This window comes from Carica papaya, chromosome 7 (assembly GCF_054855325.1).
Source record: "Carica papaya isolate Zhongbai chromosome 7, ASM5485532v1, whole genome shotgun sequence".
Taxonomy (NCBI): Eukaryota; Viridiplantae; Streptophyta; class Magnoliopsida; order Brassicales; family Caricaceae; genus Carica; species Carica papaya.
In genome coordinates, this window is record NC_142315.1 from 267,387 (window position 1) to 282,341 (window position 14,955).

The 14,955-nt window shown below is 36.6% G+C and overlaps 3 protein-coding genes across 6 annotated transcripts; 2 read left to right on the plus strand and 1 right to left on the minus strand.

Annotated features, from left to right (window-relative positions):
* Positions 1-94: 94 nt before the first annotated feature.
* On the minus strand, positions 95-5,648 carry LOC110806749 (Pseudouridine synthase family protein). Of its 2 annotated transcripts, none has more exons than XR_002538351.2 (10): positions 5,331-5,648; positions 4,525-4,653; positions 4,145-4,399; positions 3,986-4,067; positions 3,397-3,512; positions 3,252-3,306; positions 2,852-2,963; positions 2,244-2,413; positions 1,035-1,381; positions 95-464 (listed from the first exon to the last, which is right to left on the minus strand). XR_002538351.2 is itself a non-coding variant. In XM_022031674.2 (10 exons), the coding sequence occupies exons 1-9, from the start codon at positions 5,579-5,581 to the stop codon at positions 1,097-1,099; spliced, it is 1,455 nt and encodes a 484-aa protein (XP_021887366.2). In that variant the 5' UTR covers positions 5,582-5,648; the 3' UTR covers positions 95-464; positions 1,089-1,096. The 2 variants fall into 2 exon arrangements, 1 of the variants encoding a protein (XP_021887366.2); XM_022031674.2 differs by having other exon boundaries at positions 1,089-1,381.
* Positions 5,649-6,855: 1,207 nt separating this feature from the next.
* On the plus strand, positions 6,856-9,499 carry CYP77B1 (cytochrome P450, family 77, subfamily B, polypeptide 1). Of its 3 annotated transcripts, none has more exons than XM_088207405.1 (3): positions 6,856-7,609; positions 7,708-8,588; positions 9,333-9,489. In XM_088207405.1, the coding sequence occupies exons 1-3, from the start codon at positions 6,974-6,976 to the stop codon at positions 9,487-9,489; spliced, it is 1,674 nt and encodes a 557-aa protein (XP_088063531.1). In that variant the 5' UTR covers positions 6,856-6,973. The 3 variants fall into 3 exon arrangements, with proteins under 3 accessions (XP_088063531.1, XP_088063532.1, XP_088063533.1); XM_088207406.1 differs by having other exon boundaries at positions 6,857-7,609; positions 9,360-9,499; XM_088207407.1 differs by lacking the exon at positions 9,333-9,489 and having other exon boundaries at positions 6,862-7,609; positions 7,708-8,685.
* A 41-nt stretch (positions 9,500-9,540) lies between these two features.
* Positions 9,541-12,879, plus strand: LOC110806744 (adenosine/AMP deaminase family protein). The gene is made up of 12 exons (XM_088207408.1): positions 9,541-9,681; positions 9,850-9,920; positions 10,194-10,285; positions 10,384-10,443; positions 10,527-10,757; positions 10,857-10,939; positions 11,084-11,153; positions 11,265-11,378; positions 11,984-12,050; positions 12,244-12,348; positions 12,436-12,613; positions 12,703-12,879. Exons 1-11 carry the CDS (start codon positions 9,605-9,607, stop codon positions 12,558-12,560), a joined length of 1,095 nt encoding a protein of 364 aa, XP_088063534.1. The 5' UTR covers positions 9,541-9,604; the 3' UTR covers positions 12,561-12,613; positions 12,703-12,879.
* The last annotated feature ends 2,076 nt before the right edge of the window (positions 12,880-14,955 follow it).

Below are 14,955 nucleotides of genomic sequence, written 5' to 3' on the forward strand. Positions count from 1 at the left end.
AAGATATGAAAAAATATCAAACACAAGGCCTAGCAAAAAAGAGAGTGAGGATAACACAAACCACCGTTTTGTATTTGTCATCCAAGACTTCATCTAAGCCATTAAAAATTATAAACTTAATATATATATTTGAAAAGGTTAACCACTAATACATTAATGGATCATAATATCCATAGAAGTACAGGGAAGTAAAAGATGTGTTTGTCAGAAGTGCATTCTCTATTTCCTATCAACATATTGCATTTTCTCCCAGAAAAAAAATTGCCAGCCAATAGCTAGCCACTTTGCTTTCCTCATAATCCGTAACTCAATTTTGTCATCCAACATCCCAGTCATCTGCCAAACACAGAACCAGGGAAGACATTATGCAGCCTCCAATCTTCCATCGATAACATTTACGTCTTGGCTTGACATACCATGCCTGGCCACAAATCCAGCCTTTTCTCCGAGCAATATGTCCATGCCTACACAGTAGATGCATCACATTTTCTTATATAGGATAAATAGAATTGATCTGTCCAAATAGAGATTTTGGGATAAAAACCTACATATTCACACTTAGGATTTCTTAGACATCACATTTAAGAGGTCTTAAACATCACACATAAGAGTTTAATTGCATTACAAAATCAGAAAAATAAGAAACCCTCAAAAATATTATTGAATAACTTGAATGGTTAATGAGTGAAATTACAAGGTTATTTGTAATAAGCTCTAAGTAACTTTTCCTAACTGAAATTAAACTAGAAAATAATAATCTAATAGAATTAAGAATACTAATCTTAAAATTAGGAATAGTAATCCTAATACAAATAGAAAAATACTAATAACAATAAAAATCCTAAGTTAAAACTACAATAATACTCCTATATTATATAATAGATTCCTAAATAATATAGTTGTTTTACATTTAAGATAATTACAATTTCTAATTTATTTAGAAAATCTAGTGCTAATCCATTTTGCATCATTTTCACTAACAAGTTAAACAAGAAAAAACCAATTGCAAACAAGTTAGGAACTTTCAGACAGACCTCAGATTCTGAAGAAGAAAAATCATAGGTTTTGCTGTTGAACCTAATCTGCACCTGTCTAGTTATGCAGTTTTGCACCTCCACCATGGAGATCCAGCCTCATAAATGTGCTCACCATTATCCCATGATATTTGACATGCTTGAAGTCCGATAGCAACAGTTGGCTCCTTCCCATGCCGTGCAATCCACTCTGTAACAGCCATTTCTTTTTCACCTTCACTTGAATATTTCTTCTTGTATTTCCCATATGGATTGAGCCCAGGGTTAGCCATCTCTGCAATTGTTGCTGGCATGTACATTGAATCACCTACTATAGGAGCACCACAGGCTGCTAGTTGTGCACGAATCTACACCATATATTTGGCTAGTATCAAAACCTCGTATCCTCGTACCAAAGATTAAACAAAGCACCTTACTTAGCAGCATTGTTTAGTAATAGAAAGCTAATGGCAAAGTAAACCATAATCATGTGATCTCCCCTACAATTCCATTACTTGATCAAAGAAAATTAAAATGATGCTCACAGCTCTTAACTATTTTTAGCTTCCCAAAAGCAATTTGCCAAAAAACACTAAGCCGGTAGACCAAAACTGACAGACCATAATCCATCCCGGTTTGTTTCTTAAAGAAAACTGGGTTTGGTAGAAACACAGAACTTGATCTGGTTATATATTAATATAGTTTCAAATTTTAATTAAATAATATATAATGTATATTTTTTAGTTTGTCGTATACATGAAATATTCTTAAGTTAGTGTATATATAAATAAAATATTTCTTTATACATCTTCAAAGCTTAATCCAAAAATTGTAAGTGCTAAGTACTGCTCTTACTCTTGACCAGAGACACCTGAAAAAAACAACAGCAACAACACTGACTCTTTGAAAAGTGTGTCAACGTTTATTGCAGAGACGAAAATCATCAGAGATCTTAGATGTTAAGGCCTTTATAACTAATGAATTATCTAGAAAGAAATAGGATTCCATTCCTAACTTATAGATTATCAAACATATAGATTATCAAACACTATTCATCAAGTTAAATGTTAGCGCTAATTTCACTAGCAAATGAGACAGAATCTCTTTGCAAGCCAGTGTGCCTGCATGCGAACAATGTTACGAGAATAGCAGTGCTGATATAAGAGATACACAAGTTCTAAAATGTCTCAGCACATGAACAAATAGGCAAAGAAAAGAACTGCTGAAAACCTGATGAGTACGACCAGTCAAAAGATTGATTTTACACTCATATGCAAGATCTCTGGAGGGCCACCCGCAGTCCTCAATAGAACATTGCTCCTCAAAAACAGCTTCTGGCCAAGGGACCTCCTTGCATTCCATGACCTCAAGTTGACACAAGTGCCATCCTTTAATAAAATCTACAAGCAAGAATTCAGGTCAATTGCACGCTAGATAATTATGTCTATCATGCTACACTATGACCAAAGCAGGTGGTAATTTGTAGATATATTTTTAATAGATATGTTGATTGGCTACTTCGACAATCACCTTAATAACAATGCAGCTGGTAAATAAGAGAATCGGGCAAAATTTCTCGTATGAGAATTTTGTTTCTTTTGAAAAAAATATTAAGGCACCAAGGAAGTGCTACTCCCATGTACAAAAGGATGGTAACAAGTTAGTCAAAATATCAATAAGATACTGAAAATCGTCTTCCGAAGAGATGATGGCCCCTAATAAAAAAACAAGAGGTCCAGAACCAATAATCTCTAATCATACCAAAGGGGCACAAGTCACCTCAAATTCTCCTATTTCTTTCCATCCATATAACCCAAAATGATTGATAGAGGAATCACCTTCAGAGATAAGTCGTGGAGCCATATTAACTGGACGCATGTAGTGGGTGATAACTCCAATTGGTACAGGAGCAGCAGCAAGACCAAGATAGAGCTTCTTTACCTTTTTCTCCTGATATTTTGAAGGTGAAGGGGAAAAAGACATATTTTCAGTTTAGAACCTCAAAGGGACACAAGCAAAAGACGTTCCAGCGAGATTGCAGGGGCCTGCCAAGAGCATGTAGCTCAAGTGGCTTGGCACTCCCATTGCACGAAGCTGACATTTTGAATTTGACTTACCTCCACCCCACTTTAAGCAAAATAAATAAACAAATAAATCCAGTACTCATTAGCAGATGCCTTTCTAGCAGGTAGGATAAGCTCACTCAAATCTATTGCAAGATATGAGGAATAAACTTACTCTAATTTTTCCATGGAAGACTGAGCAGTACTCCTTCGTTTTAGCAAGCACAACACTACAATTATATTTGCTAACCCGTTACATGCTATATAAATAAATAAATATAATAATAACAACAGCAATAATATTCCACAAGATACATTACCAGCCTTCTGTACAATTATCAATCTGATGGGTAGTCTTCAATGGGGTTGATAATCCCAGGGCACGAGTGGTGAATGTTGCACAACTTTCTTCAATGTTGTCTGTAGTTCCTCCAACCTAAAAACAAAAAGAAGAGACAGAATTTTACATAATAAGTCGTTAAGCACCTCTCCCAAATTTACCAAAATCCTTCCTCTCCTCTGTCCCCCTGAAGAAAGTTAATTATGTAATCACAATTCAAAAGGCAATTAAGCACCAAGAAGAATAGACTTTTTTCTTCTTTCAGAATACTGAATAACTTATTTCTACAAACTAAGTAAGAGAGTGTTCTTTAAACATTTTGATTTGAGTTCCAATTCAGAAGGTTAGATCTCCATTTCAGAAATTTATAGAACCTCATAATCATGGATCTTCTCAACACAATCAAAAGCAACAAGGAAAAAAAAAGTTATGATTTAGAAAGCACTGGCATGCTAGTACACATCATTACAGCGAAGGTAGACAAATTATCCCATTCAACACTCATATGTTGTGATTCCCACAGGTCTGCTTATGTCACCAGAAGATAATTGAATGGATTAATTACATACTGATGTGCCAGCAGGTTTGTCCAAAACAACATAGCAATTGGCCACAGCTATAATTCTTGATTTCCAATCAATCTCATAGCACCTGAAGAGAATTCCAATATCAACAAGTATTCTGCTACCCAAAAAATGACAAAAAAAATCTACTGAATATTATACTACCTCGGGAAGCGTTTTGGGTGTACATGTACACGCAAGTATGTTCCAGCTTCCACGTACTCATCAACATGAGTAATGCGAAACGTCTTCTGAGCTTCCCGCACTGTTTTCCCTTTAATGGAAGCCCTTGTACTCAGGACTTCAGGAGATGTAACTTCTTTAAATATCCTAATCTGTTCAGGAGTTGCAGTTGGAGGAGGCTGTGGACATACAAGAGCGTAATATACAGCTCCAAAATGGATCAAATCTGCAACAAACCTTCAAAGCATGAAATTTCCTACACATTACTCTTATGCTTATAGCTGAAAATAAAGTAGAAGCACGGATAATATTTAACAGATTATGAAAAAAAAAAAAAAGGGATTACAAGAAGCAGCACTCACAGAGGAGGAAGGTCCAGTGCTTTACAGATATATTCCAAAACAGGCCCTCCTTCTGAGACAACTAAATGCTCGACTCTTGGTGGGCTATTTTGTGGTGGACATGGAAGTAAACGATGATACTCAAGGCAGCTGAAACAAGAAGAAAACCTCAAAGATCAATATACCAGAAATGCGGTCACCAGCTAAAAACAGAAAGATCAACAAAAATTGAGTAACCACCTCAATTCACAATATAACAGACCTATACTAGAACCATCCCACCACTATTAAGCTCTTAAAATCAGTTGGTAAAGATAAGCTTGAGGGCAAAATAAAATAACTATTATTATTTTCAGGAAAAGAAAAATGTTGATCCCCACAAGTACAGCTACCATATGAAATGCAAAATTGATAACCCCCGAAAGAAAAAACAAATCTCAGTCCCTACAGGCAAAAAATGGAAAATGCAATACACTATCTCTTCAGTCTTCTGCCAGAAAAAAAAAAATTGAAAAAAAAAAAAAGACTTCAAACTTAAACTAACTTTTGCTTTCTCTAGCCTTCACAACACCAGGTAATGTACAAGCCTGATAAATAATGATTTATCAATCTTCCCACTTCAACCCCTGCACTCAAAAAACAGAACTTTCCCACCCAAATTAAAAAACAATCCATCAATTTCAACTTTTCTAATAAAAATTATTAACCACCAAACATAATTGCAATTTAAGAACCACAAAAGCGCGCGGGGGAGGGGGAGTGTTGTGGGGAGCAAGATGAACAGCCATTATGGAAATAGAAAAAAAAAGGACTGAAATTTGAAGTACCCATTAGTAGCAGAAGCAGCCACTGCATGAGAAACATCCGGTTTCGATGACAGACATGCAAGTGTACTCCTGCTTGAGCTCCATGAATAACACCAACCTCCAACACTCTTCTTCTTGTTTCCCCGGTGCCTCTTGGACCAACGAGAATACGCATGGGTTGACGATAGTTTGCGCAGGAGGGATGCCGGCACACCAAAACAACAACGGTAACTATTATTAAACACGGAAGCCATGTTCAGGGAACCCATCATCGTCTTGACCTGAACAGACCTTGAAGGTTACAGCGTAGGAAAACAACAGTCGCCGACAATCAAGGGTTGATAATCGTATATCATCTTCAGCGTTTTGGTCATGGAATATGAAATCGATTTCGGGTCGGGTGCTTGGGTTAGGAAAGGATATTAATGGGCTGATCATAATTGCTTGGGCCATGATTGTTTTTCTACAATGGAAAAAAGCTCTTTCAATTTATATATATATATAATATATATTATATATGTTTATACTGAATTTGAATTATTTACTGTTTATGGATCTACCAAAAACGCTACTTGTGAAAGTAGTTGAAATTTATAGAAAGAGACAATTAATGAATCCCCATTTATTGATATGCGAAATTTCTTTAATCTTATTTTTTTCTTTGGAAATATAACATATACATATACATATACATATACATATACATACACGGTGTGAATTAGGCGGTGGTCCTGCTTTCTTTGGTATTAAATCCAGATAAGGATTAGACGTGAAATTATTTGATAAGCACAATTAATCATCTAACAAAAATAAATACGACAATGACCAATTATTATTATTATTATTATTTTACTTATTTTCATAATTATATACTCAAATAAAAATATGCCCATATTGAATATACATTATTTTTCTTTATATATACATTTTTACTATATAAATATTATTCCTTATGATTTTCTCTGTGTAATATACCATATATATATATTTGTATTTATATTTATATGTGATGTGATGTTGCAAATAATAAAAAATAATTAAACTATATTTAAATATTTTTTAAAAAAATAAGTTTAACTAATTAATTAAGTTAATAATATTATCATTATTAATTATTGATTTAATTAATTAGTTAAAATTATTTTTTAAAAAATATTTTAATTTTTTATTAAAAAATAAATGGAAAAAATTAAGAATTTGGTAATTTAATATTAAATATATTTTTGAAAAGAACAAAATTTAATTTTTTCCCCCCATCAACTCCGACCTTCCAAGTAATTACTGTCAAAGTCTCATAAATACCAAAAACAATAATTAATTAGACCGCTCCACAAACTATATCTACGTATATATGTATATGTGTAGTGTAATTTTCGTAATAAAATTATATTACGTATGGTGAAAGTTAATTTGTTTTCTAAATATATTTAATAAACTTAAATACAAATTATTAAACGATACAAATAAAAATCTGATAAATTTTGTTTTGATTAAAATGAAAACTCTCTCCTTTTCTCTAACCGCGAACTGCACCTGACAATAAATTTACAGTAAATCATGGCGTCTTTCTACTTCACTTTCTATATAAAACCTAACTCAATGGCTTCTTTTCACACAGCGTGACACTCTTTCTTTTCTATCTTCCTTTCTCACCAACTCCATTAATGGAGCTAACGGATCTCCTTATCCTCTGCTCGGCTCTCATCTTCCTCCGACTGTGGTGGCGCTACTGCTACCATGCCGGCCAAAAACGGTCCAAGAACCTCCCTCCGGGACCTCCCGGCTGGCCTCTGGTTGGCAACTTGCTTCAGGTCATATTCCAAAAGCGCCATTTCGTCTTCGTCGTCGGCGATTTACGTGCCAAGTACGGTCCAATCTTCACTATGCAAATGGGTCAGCGCACGCTCGTAATCGTCACCGACGACAAGCTCATCCACGAAGCTCTGGTTCAGAGAGGTGCGGCCTTCGCGTCCCGCCCGCCGGACTCGCCCATCCGGCTTGTTTTCAGCGTAGGCAAGTGCGCCATCAACTCGGCAGAATACGGCCCGTTGTGGAGGACCCTGAGGAGGAACCTGGTGACGGAGATGATAACGCCGACGAGAGTGAGGCAGTGCAGCTGGATACGGAAATGGGCACTCGAGAGTCACATGGCTAGGCTCAAAACTGAGAGTATAGAACAGGGTTTTGTCGAGGTGATGAGCAATTGCAGACTGACGATTTGCAGCATTCTTATATGTCTCTGTTTTGGTGCCAAGATTTCTGAAGAGAGAATCAAGCATATCGAGAGTATACTCAAGGAGGTAATCTAAGATTTTTCAGATTCAAATATACACAACACGGATCGATTATTTTTTAAATGGTTTAATGGGTATTTAATTCGATCTATAAAATTTTACAGGTTATGCTTGTGACATCACCGAAGCTTCCTGACTTCTTGCCTGTTTTAACTCCCTTGTTTCGCCGCCAAATGCAAGAAGCCAAGGAGTTAAGGAAGCGCCAACTCGACTGCTTGGTTCCACTGATAAGGAACAGGCGAGCTTTCGTAGAGAAAGGCGAGAACCCGAACGGCGAGATGGTGAGTCCCGTCGGTGCAGCTTACGTCGACTCGCTCTTCGGGCTCGAGCCAGCAGAGCGAGGCTCGCTGGGCGAAGAAGAGTACGTCACACTCTGTTCCGAGATCATCAGCGCCGGCACCGACACCAGCGCCACTACCGCGGAGTGGGCTCTGTTCAGCCTGGTTACTCACCAGGACGTTCAAGAGAAGCTTTACAATGAAATCGTGGCTTGTGTCGGTAAAGACGGCGTCATCGAAGAAGAAGACGTGGAGAAGATGGTGTATCTCGATGCCGTTATAAAAGAAACCCTACGTCGACACCCACCTGGACATTTTCTGTTATCTCACGCCGCCGTTAAAGACACCGAGCTCGGTGGCTACCACATTCCTGCGGGGGTTAACGTGGAGTTTTACACTGCATGGGTGACTGAGAATCCGGATATCTGGTCCGACCCGGCCGAGTTCCGACCCGAGAGGTTCCTGGAGGGCGATGGAGTCGGGGTTGATGTGACGGGGACACGTGGGGTCAAGATGGTTCCGTTCGGCGCGGGTAGGCGGATCTGCCCGGCGTGGAGTCTGGGCGTGTTGCATATTAACCTGTTGGTGGCCAGGATGGTGCATGCTTACGAGTGGTTGCCGGTTCCGGAGTATCCACCCGATCCGACCGAGACTTATGCTTTCACTGTTGTGATGAAGAACCCTTTAAAGGCCATTGTAGTGCCGAGGTAATCAAATCGCTAATGATCTTGATAATCCACAATTTAAATCATGTAATACCATTTAGCTTCGTGATTAATGATATATAATTTACCATTTTCTTAATATATATTTAGATGATTAAAAATAATCACAATAAACAAAACATTAGTATGAATCTTTAATTATAATAAGTTTTTATTTGTTTATACCACAATTAACTAAGAATTAACATTGGTGTAAAATTGGAACCATTAATGAGCCGAATTTAATTGCCAACAATATTGATATACAACGTGATGTGTGTATAAATATATATGTAAATGTAAATGTGGACGTACACATTATTGAGTCGTGCCTTTAAATGTTGTCACGCGGCACCTCCCGAACCCACAAAACTTTAATTCAAATATGAAATAATATTATATTATATTTATGCCTACTCCAATTTTTGATAACTTTATATTATATATTCGGAATGGAGAAAAGTAGCGTTCCAGATGATTAGGAGGACTCATAAATGAAACGGTGAATTGGGAAGATATGGCCACTCATTTCAAAGCATTTTGACTTCCCACGAGGGGCAGCTGTGTCCAATAAATGACCCCCCCCCCCCCGATGTGGGTCCAGGACCATGTAATATATATATTTATATATTTAAATTAATCTTCAATTTTTAATAATTTTATTAAATTATTAAATTAATAATTTCCAGCCAACACTTTCTGCAATTTTGTTTTTTAAATTTTTAATATTTAGAAATTGTTTTTAAGATTAAATATTTGCGCGTTGAATGAAAGAACCGCTCGAGACGACGTCGTTGCGATCGGAGCGGGCGGTGGACGCGCGGACGTTTCGAGTTGGGCGAAACGGCACGGAGAAACGCAGCGGGGTAAGGAAGGGACCGAGGAGCCACTAATCAATCAGTAGGAACCAGCCGCCAAAGTCGAAGTCAAAACATCCGGTACGTCTATGTACAGCCGGTGATTGATGTTCGCATACCTATACATACAATATACGTATAGAAAGAGAAAATCAGATAGAGATGGAGACGTGGGTGTCGATGCCAAAAGTTGAGCTACACGCTCACCTCAACGGCTCCATTAGAGACTCTACGCTCATGTAAGCGCTTCTTATTCATATTCTCCTTCCCCTTTCTCGGACCTACTAAACACGTGCCTTTTTCAGCTTTTTAATCTTGAATACCCATGGGTAGATTGTTTGTTTTCTTGATTTTTCTTGAGATTCGTCTGATGTTTGTAATCTTTGTGTTATTGGGCTTTTTGACAGAGAGCTTGCTAGAGTTCTGGGTGAAAAGGGTGTCATAGTATTCTCAGATGTGGAGCATGTTATCATGAAAGGTATTCCTTTTGATTGCCAAGTAGAACATAAATAATCATGAGCAAGAGAAGGAATCAAGCTCTGGTTTTACATTTTCATCAATATCGTTCTCTTTTCTGTAAGCTTATTTTGCTTGGTACGATATTTACATGTCTCTGTCACGGTGTTTGTCTATCTCGGTTCAACCTTTTTTTCTCAGGAGATGATGTAATTTTGAGATATTATCAGGGGAACGCCAACTTTCCCCATTTTATACTGTTTTTTGTTTTGGTAATTTGATCTGTTCAATTCAGATGACCGTTCTTTACATGAAGTGTTCAAGTTGTTCGATTTGATCCACGTTCTTACCACCGACCATAAAACAGTGACCAGGATCACCAAAGAAGTATGCCCATTCGGCCATTTCTCAGTTCATAGTATCTTTGTTCTTCAATCAATTTCCAATTGATTGCCCCCGTTTCTAACCGGTGTTTCAAAACACAGGTTATTGAAGATTTTGCATCCGAGAATGTTGTCTATCTAGAGCTAAGAACAACTCCAAAGGTTCTTCAGCTTTTAATTTTTTTTTTTTGAACAAGTATAGAATTCCGTCAGATGGAGGTTTTATGGGTTATTATTTTGTATAGAGAAATGATTCAATTGGAATGAGCAAAAGGTCTTACATGGAGGCAGTGTTGGAGGGTTTGAGAGCTGTCAACCAAGTCGATGTTGATTTCCCTCCTAATTTGAACATCGGGAGTCCTGTAAATCTTCAAACTACTCACGTTGCATGTAATGGAACTGTTAGAAAGAAGATATATGTTAGACTTCTGCTTAGCATTGACCGTAGAGAGACTACTGAGGCTGCAATGGAGACCGTAAGTTAGAAAATCTTGGTTGGATTAATTAGATGTTTCAGAATTCATACAATGTTCAGTCGTTGGCATGCCATTTAATGAGTATTTGCATTTGTATAGGTTAACCTGGCGCTCGAAATGAGAGATTTAGGGTTAGGGATAGTTGGTATTGACCTCTCTGGAAATCCTATTGTAGGTGAATGGTACTGCTGTCAATCGATCACCTTTTCCCTTTCATTTTATTTGGTACAAAGTATTTGTCAGCAGTTATTGGTTGTTTATAAGTCACAAATTCTTTGTTCTTTAATAATTTTGTTACTTCAAATGGTTGTTTGAATTTGATACAGGAGTACATTCTTGCCAGCACTAAAATTAGCTAGGGATCATGGCCTTTATATCACTCTTCACTGTGGGGAGGTGCATCTTTCTTTCTACTTCCCATCTTTTTCAGCATATATGTGTATTTTTCTTCTCTGCCGTAAATGGAATTACCCTGACTAGTTTACTTTTATATCTTAGTGCTTTTAGGTACCTAATCCAAAGGAGATACAAGCAATGCTTAATTTCCTCCCGCAAAGGATTGGTCATGCTTGTTGCTTTGGAGAGGAGGAGTGGAGAATGTTAAAATCATCCAAAATTCCAGTTAGATACTTATAACCCATTTTGTTATTATTCTCTTTCTAGTAAATGACAATAGTACTCATTGGAACAGGTTAGTTAACAATAACTTCAATGGAGCTCAATTAGGGTTAGATACATTAGGGATGTTTAACCTTCGATTTGTACGTCAACTTTACCCATCGAAAGTTTTCCTGTTTACTTGGATGATTGATCAGTGAGATTTTCTTTTTTCTCCTCTCAGAGGTTGTGTAGTTTATTAGATTTTTGTCCTATAAATTTTAGCTGTGTTGTGGTAGGATCCAATTATTGCTCAATACTGCAGAGAATCATAAATGAGTGCTATAGCTGTCACTCTAGTTTTGCTGGGACATTCTGCAATGGTAGTCCTGCTATAATAACTAGGTTTCTTTTACTATAGTTACTCTTTGTTAACTCAGTTTTACCATGAATATGCAACTTTTAGTTTATCTTAAGCTATATCTTGTTTATCCGGCAAACCTCTTGATTCTGCAAAAAGTTTGTGAGTTTTTTCTTAGAATTTACACCATGGGTCAGAAATTTTCTGGATGTGGTATATGTCCTGACAAATATTTTCTTTCTTTGAACATTTATCTCTTTATTTGCAGGTTGAGATCTGTTTGACATCCAACATCAGGACTGAAACAATTTCTTCAATAGATATACACCATTTTGGTTAGATCTTTAACTTTTGATTTGACTTGAAGATTTTTATGTATAAATATATAAGAGATTAAAGTGAAAAATAAGAGTTTTCTACAATTATACAGGCTATAAGTCTTTGATTTGTCACTCTTAACACATTATTTTTTTTGAAATAAAAGTGAGGAAATGTAGTCATTCTAACACATTATATTGATGGCTGCAGCTGACCTGTATAAAGCAAAGCATCCATTAGTCCTGTGTACTGATGACACAGGAGTTTTCTCTACTAGTCTTTCTAAGGAGTACAGTCTTGCCGCTTCAGCATTTGGTGGGTATTAGTGTTGCTATTGAATGGAGGATTTATGGTCAAATAGCTTGGTCATTTCTAATCCTTATTCCCTTGACTTATTGCAAGGTCTTGGTGAAAGAGAAATGTTTTGTCTAGCAGAGAGCGCAATTGACTATATATTTGCAGATGATGAAGTTAAAGAGGACTTGAAAGCAATATTTGTTTCAGCCTCAAAGAACTTGGATTCATGACCGGTGGCATCTTGAGGGGCACGTGCACCTCCTTGTTGTATGGTTAGAGCCAGGTATTGAATTTGTTTACTCGGTTCGGATGTAAAATCTCTTCACTGTCTATCTCCAAGATCAGCTGATAGCTTTGATATTAACTTTGCAGGCTGTTGAGCTTTTGTCTATTTGATTAGTCAGGTCTGGATGGTGGATTGTATGATGTTAGAAATTAAACTTTGGTTTATGCAGCATTTTACATTGGCAGAGTTAAAACTGTATTGTGTACTTTCTCAATTAATTAAAAATCCAAATTATGGATTATAACAAGTTTTTGTTGATTGCATGCTGTGCATCTGATTCTTCTTTCATGTTCACCAAAGGGAAACAAAGCATTATATAACATGGTATTCCTATTAACACACACAAAAAAAAAAATTGAATGCCTAAATTGAATTATCCATCAGTTTGTAACTAAATTTTTGTGTAGAACCATTTGTATGTTATTATTCGAAAAATTTAAGTAGTTTATCTGATAAGGATTGGTTAGGTATGCTAACACATTGGATTGTAAAATATTTCTCTGGTTGGAGTTCTATGTTTGGGTTTCAGGTCCATTGTGAGTCCCTCAGGATGAATTCTAGTCTGAGTTCAAGTCGTATCCAGATTATGATTGTTCTATGTCCTGGCCCTGGGCCTGTGGACTGAGGTGATAAGACTCTGTTGCTGAGTTGACATTATTTTTTTGTAGGTCTTACTTCAAGACCTTTTATGGTCTGTAAAGAAGTATGGATTTGCTCCAATTTTGAGCTTAAGATATTAAGTGTAACCATTAGTATTGTAGCTATTAGATTATAATTTTCAAAAGTTGTTGACTTTTAAGCCATAGTTACAGTGAGGAGTGTGGCTAAGAGGTTAGAGGGATTCAATGTCGAGTTTTATGGGGTGATTCAGATGAAAAGAGAAGGTCTCACTTGGTGGTGTGGGATAAAGGGAAGCGAAACCTATTCAGTAGGGTGGACTGGGGATGAGATCCCTGGTTTAGTTGAGCTCGGCTCTTTAAGAGAAGTAGTTGTGTAGGTTCATGTGGGAGAGAGAGTTTTTGGAGGAAGGTGACGAAGGCAAAGTATGGATTAGATCATATGATTGGTATAGCTTAAATTTGAGGGGTCCATATGACTCTGGGATATGGAAGGGTATCAATCAAGGGAAAGGAATGTGAAGAATACATCAGATGGAAAATTGGCTCGCAGCGGAGGGTGAGTTTTTTGAAGGATGATTGTGTGGTAGGAGGGACTTTGCACTTGCAGTTTCCCACAGTTTTTGCTATTGTCCAATATAAAGGTGTGTCTGTAAAGAGGCCTACTCAGATTTCCCTGGAAGAGGTTGACAAATATATGAATATTCTCAAGCTGCTTTCTCCAGTAGTGGCCTCCAATGAAATTGAAGATGTACTTGTTTGGGTTTGAATTTCAAAGAGACTTTTCTCAATGAAGTCATATGATGGTCATTTGACTAAAAGAGGGAGTGCATTAGTGAGTTCCTTCTGAAAATGATTTGGAAGGTGAAGGCGACTCTAGACTGGGTTTTTTTCACATACGAAGCAGTGTGGAACAAATTGATCAGGAGGGAAAAGACCTATTTGGGTTCGAATTCAAAGAGACTTTTCTCAATGAAGTCATATTATGGGCATTTGACTAAAGGAGGGGGTGCATTGATAAGTTCCTTTTGGAGATGATTTGGAAGGTGAAGCAACTCCTTGAGTGTTTTTTCTTTCCACATAAGAAGCAGTGTGGAACAAATTGATTAGGAGGGAAAAGATTTTGGTGAATGACTGTTTACTTGTGTGAAAGTGGTGTGGAGATATGTAATCACATCCTCATCTGCTATCATTTGTGTGCTGGCTCTGATCTTTAGCATATAGCTTATTGCGATTGAGTTGGGTTATTGCAGATACAGTGAGAGACGCGATCCGAGCATCGAAGGATACTCAAAGTGAGAATCGCTTTATCAGGCACTCCTATTGCCTCATTTTGGACTATTGGAAAAAAGATGAATAAAAGATTAAGGACAATGAATCGAAGTTCGGAGGATTTAAATCTAATCATTTTAAAAATTCATGGTTTCAAACTCTAAATTTTTTGATAAGAAGTTAAGTCTTGTATTACGACGAGATCTTAATAATCTTATAAATATTTTGTTAGAATTGTTAACTTTTTAGTGTTTTATGAATATATTGATTTTTTTTATTAATTAGAAAGTTAGTATTTATAATTAATATTGGATTAAATTTATTATAATATTCTTATGAAAAAAAAAGTTTTTCTAAAAATTTTGGTAAGTTATTCGTGAGAATAGAGTTTAAGGGCACGTAGATAAATTTTTGTAAATGTAAATTTATTTATTAGAATTGTATTTTTAC

Coding starts and splice junctions, on each gene's coding strand:
- LOC110806749 (XM_022031674.2), bottom strand. CDS start 5,581: ATGATGGGTTCCCTGAACATGGCTTCCGTGTTTAATAATAGTTACCGT. Junction 3,513..3,985: donor ACAAACCTGCTGGCACATCA/GTATGTAATTAA, acceptor TTTTGTTTTTAG/GTTGGAGGAACTACAGACAA. Junction 2,414..2,851: donor TCCACGACTTATCTCTGAAG/GTGATTCCTCTA, acceptor TCTTGCTTGTAG/ATTTTATTAAAGGATGGCAC.
- CYP77B1 (XM_088207405.1), top strand. CDS start 6,974: ATGGAGCTAACGGATCTCCTTATCCTCTGCTCGGCTCTCATCTTCCTC. Junction 7,610..7,707: donor TCGAGAGTATACTCAAGGAG/GTAATCTAAGAT, acceptor AAAATTTTACAG/GTTATGCTTGTGACATCACC. Junction 8,589..9,332: donor AAGGCCATTGTAGTGCCGAG/GTAATCAAATCG, acceptor ATTGTTTTTAAG/ATTAAATATTTGCGCGTTGA.
- LOC110806744 (XM_088207408.1), top strand. CDS start 9,605: ATGGAGACGTGGGTGTCGATGCCAAAAGTTGAGCTACACGCTCACCTC. Junction 11,379..11,983: donor TAAAATCATCCAAAATTCCA/GTTAGATACTTA, acceptor CTTTATTTGCAG/GTTGAGATCTGTTTGACATC. Junction 12,051..12,243: donor AATAGATATACACCATTTTG/GTTAGATCTTTA, acceptor TGATGGCTGCAG/CTGACCTGTATAAAGCAAAG.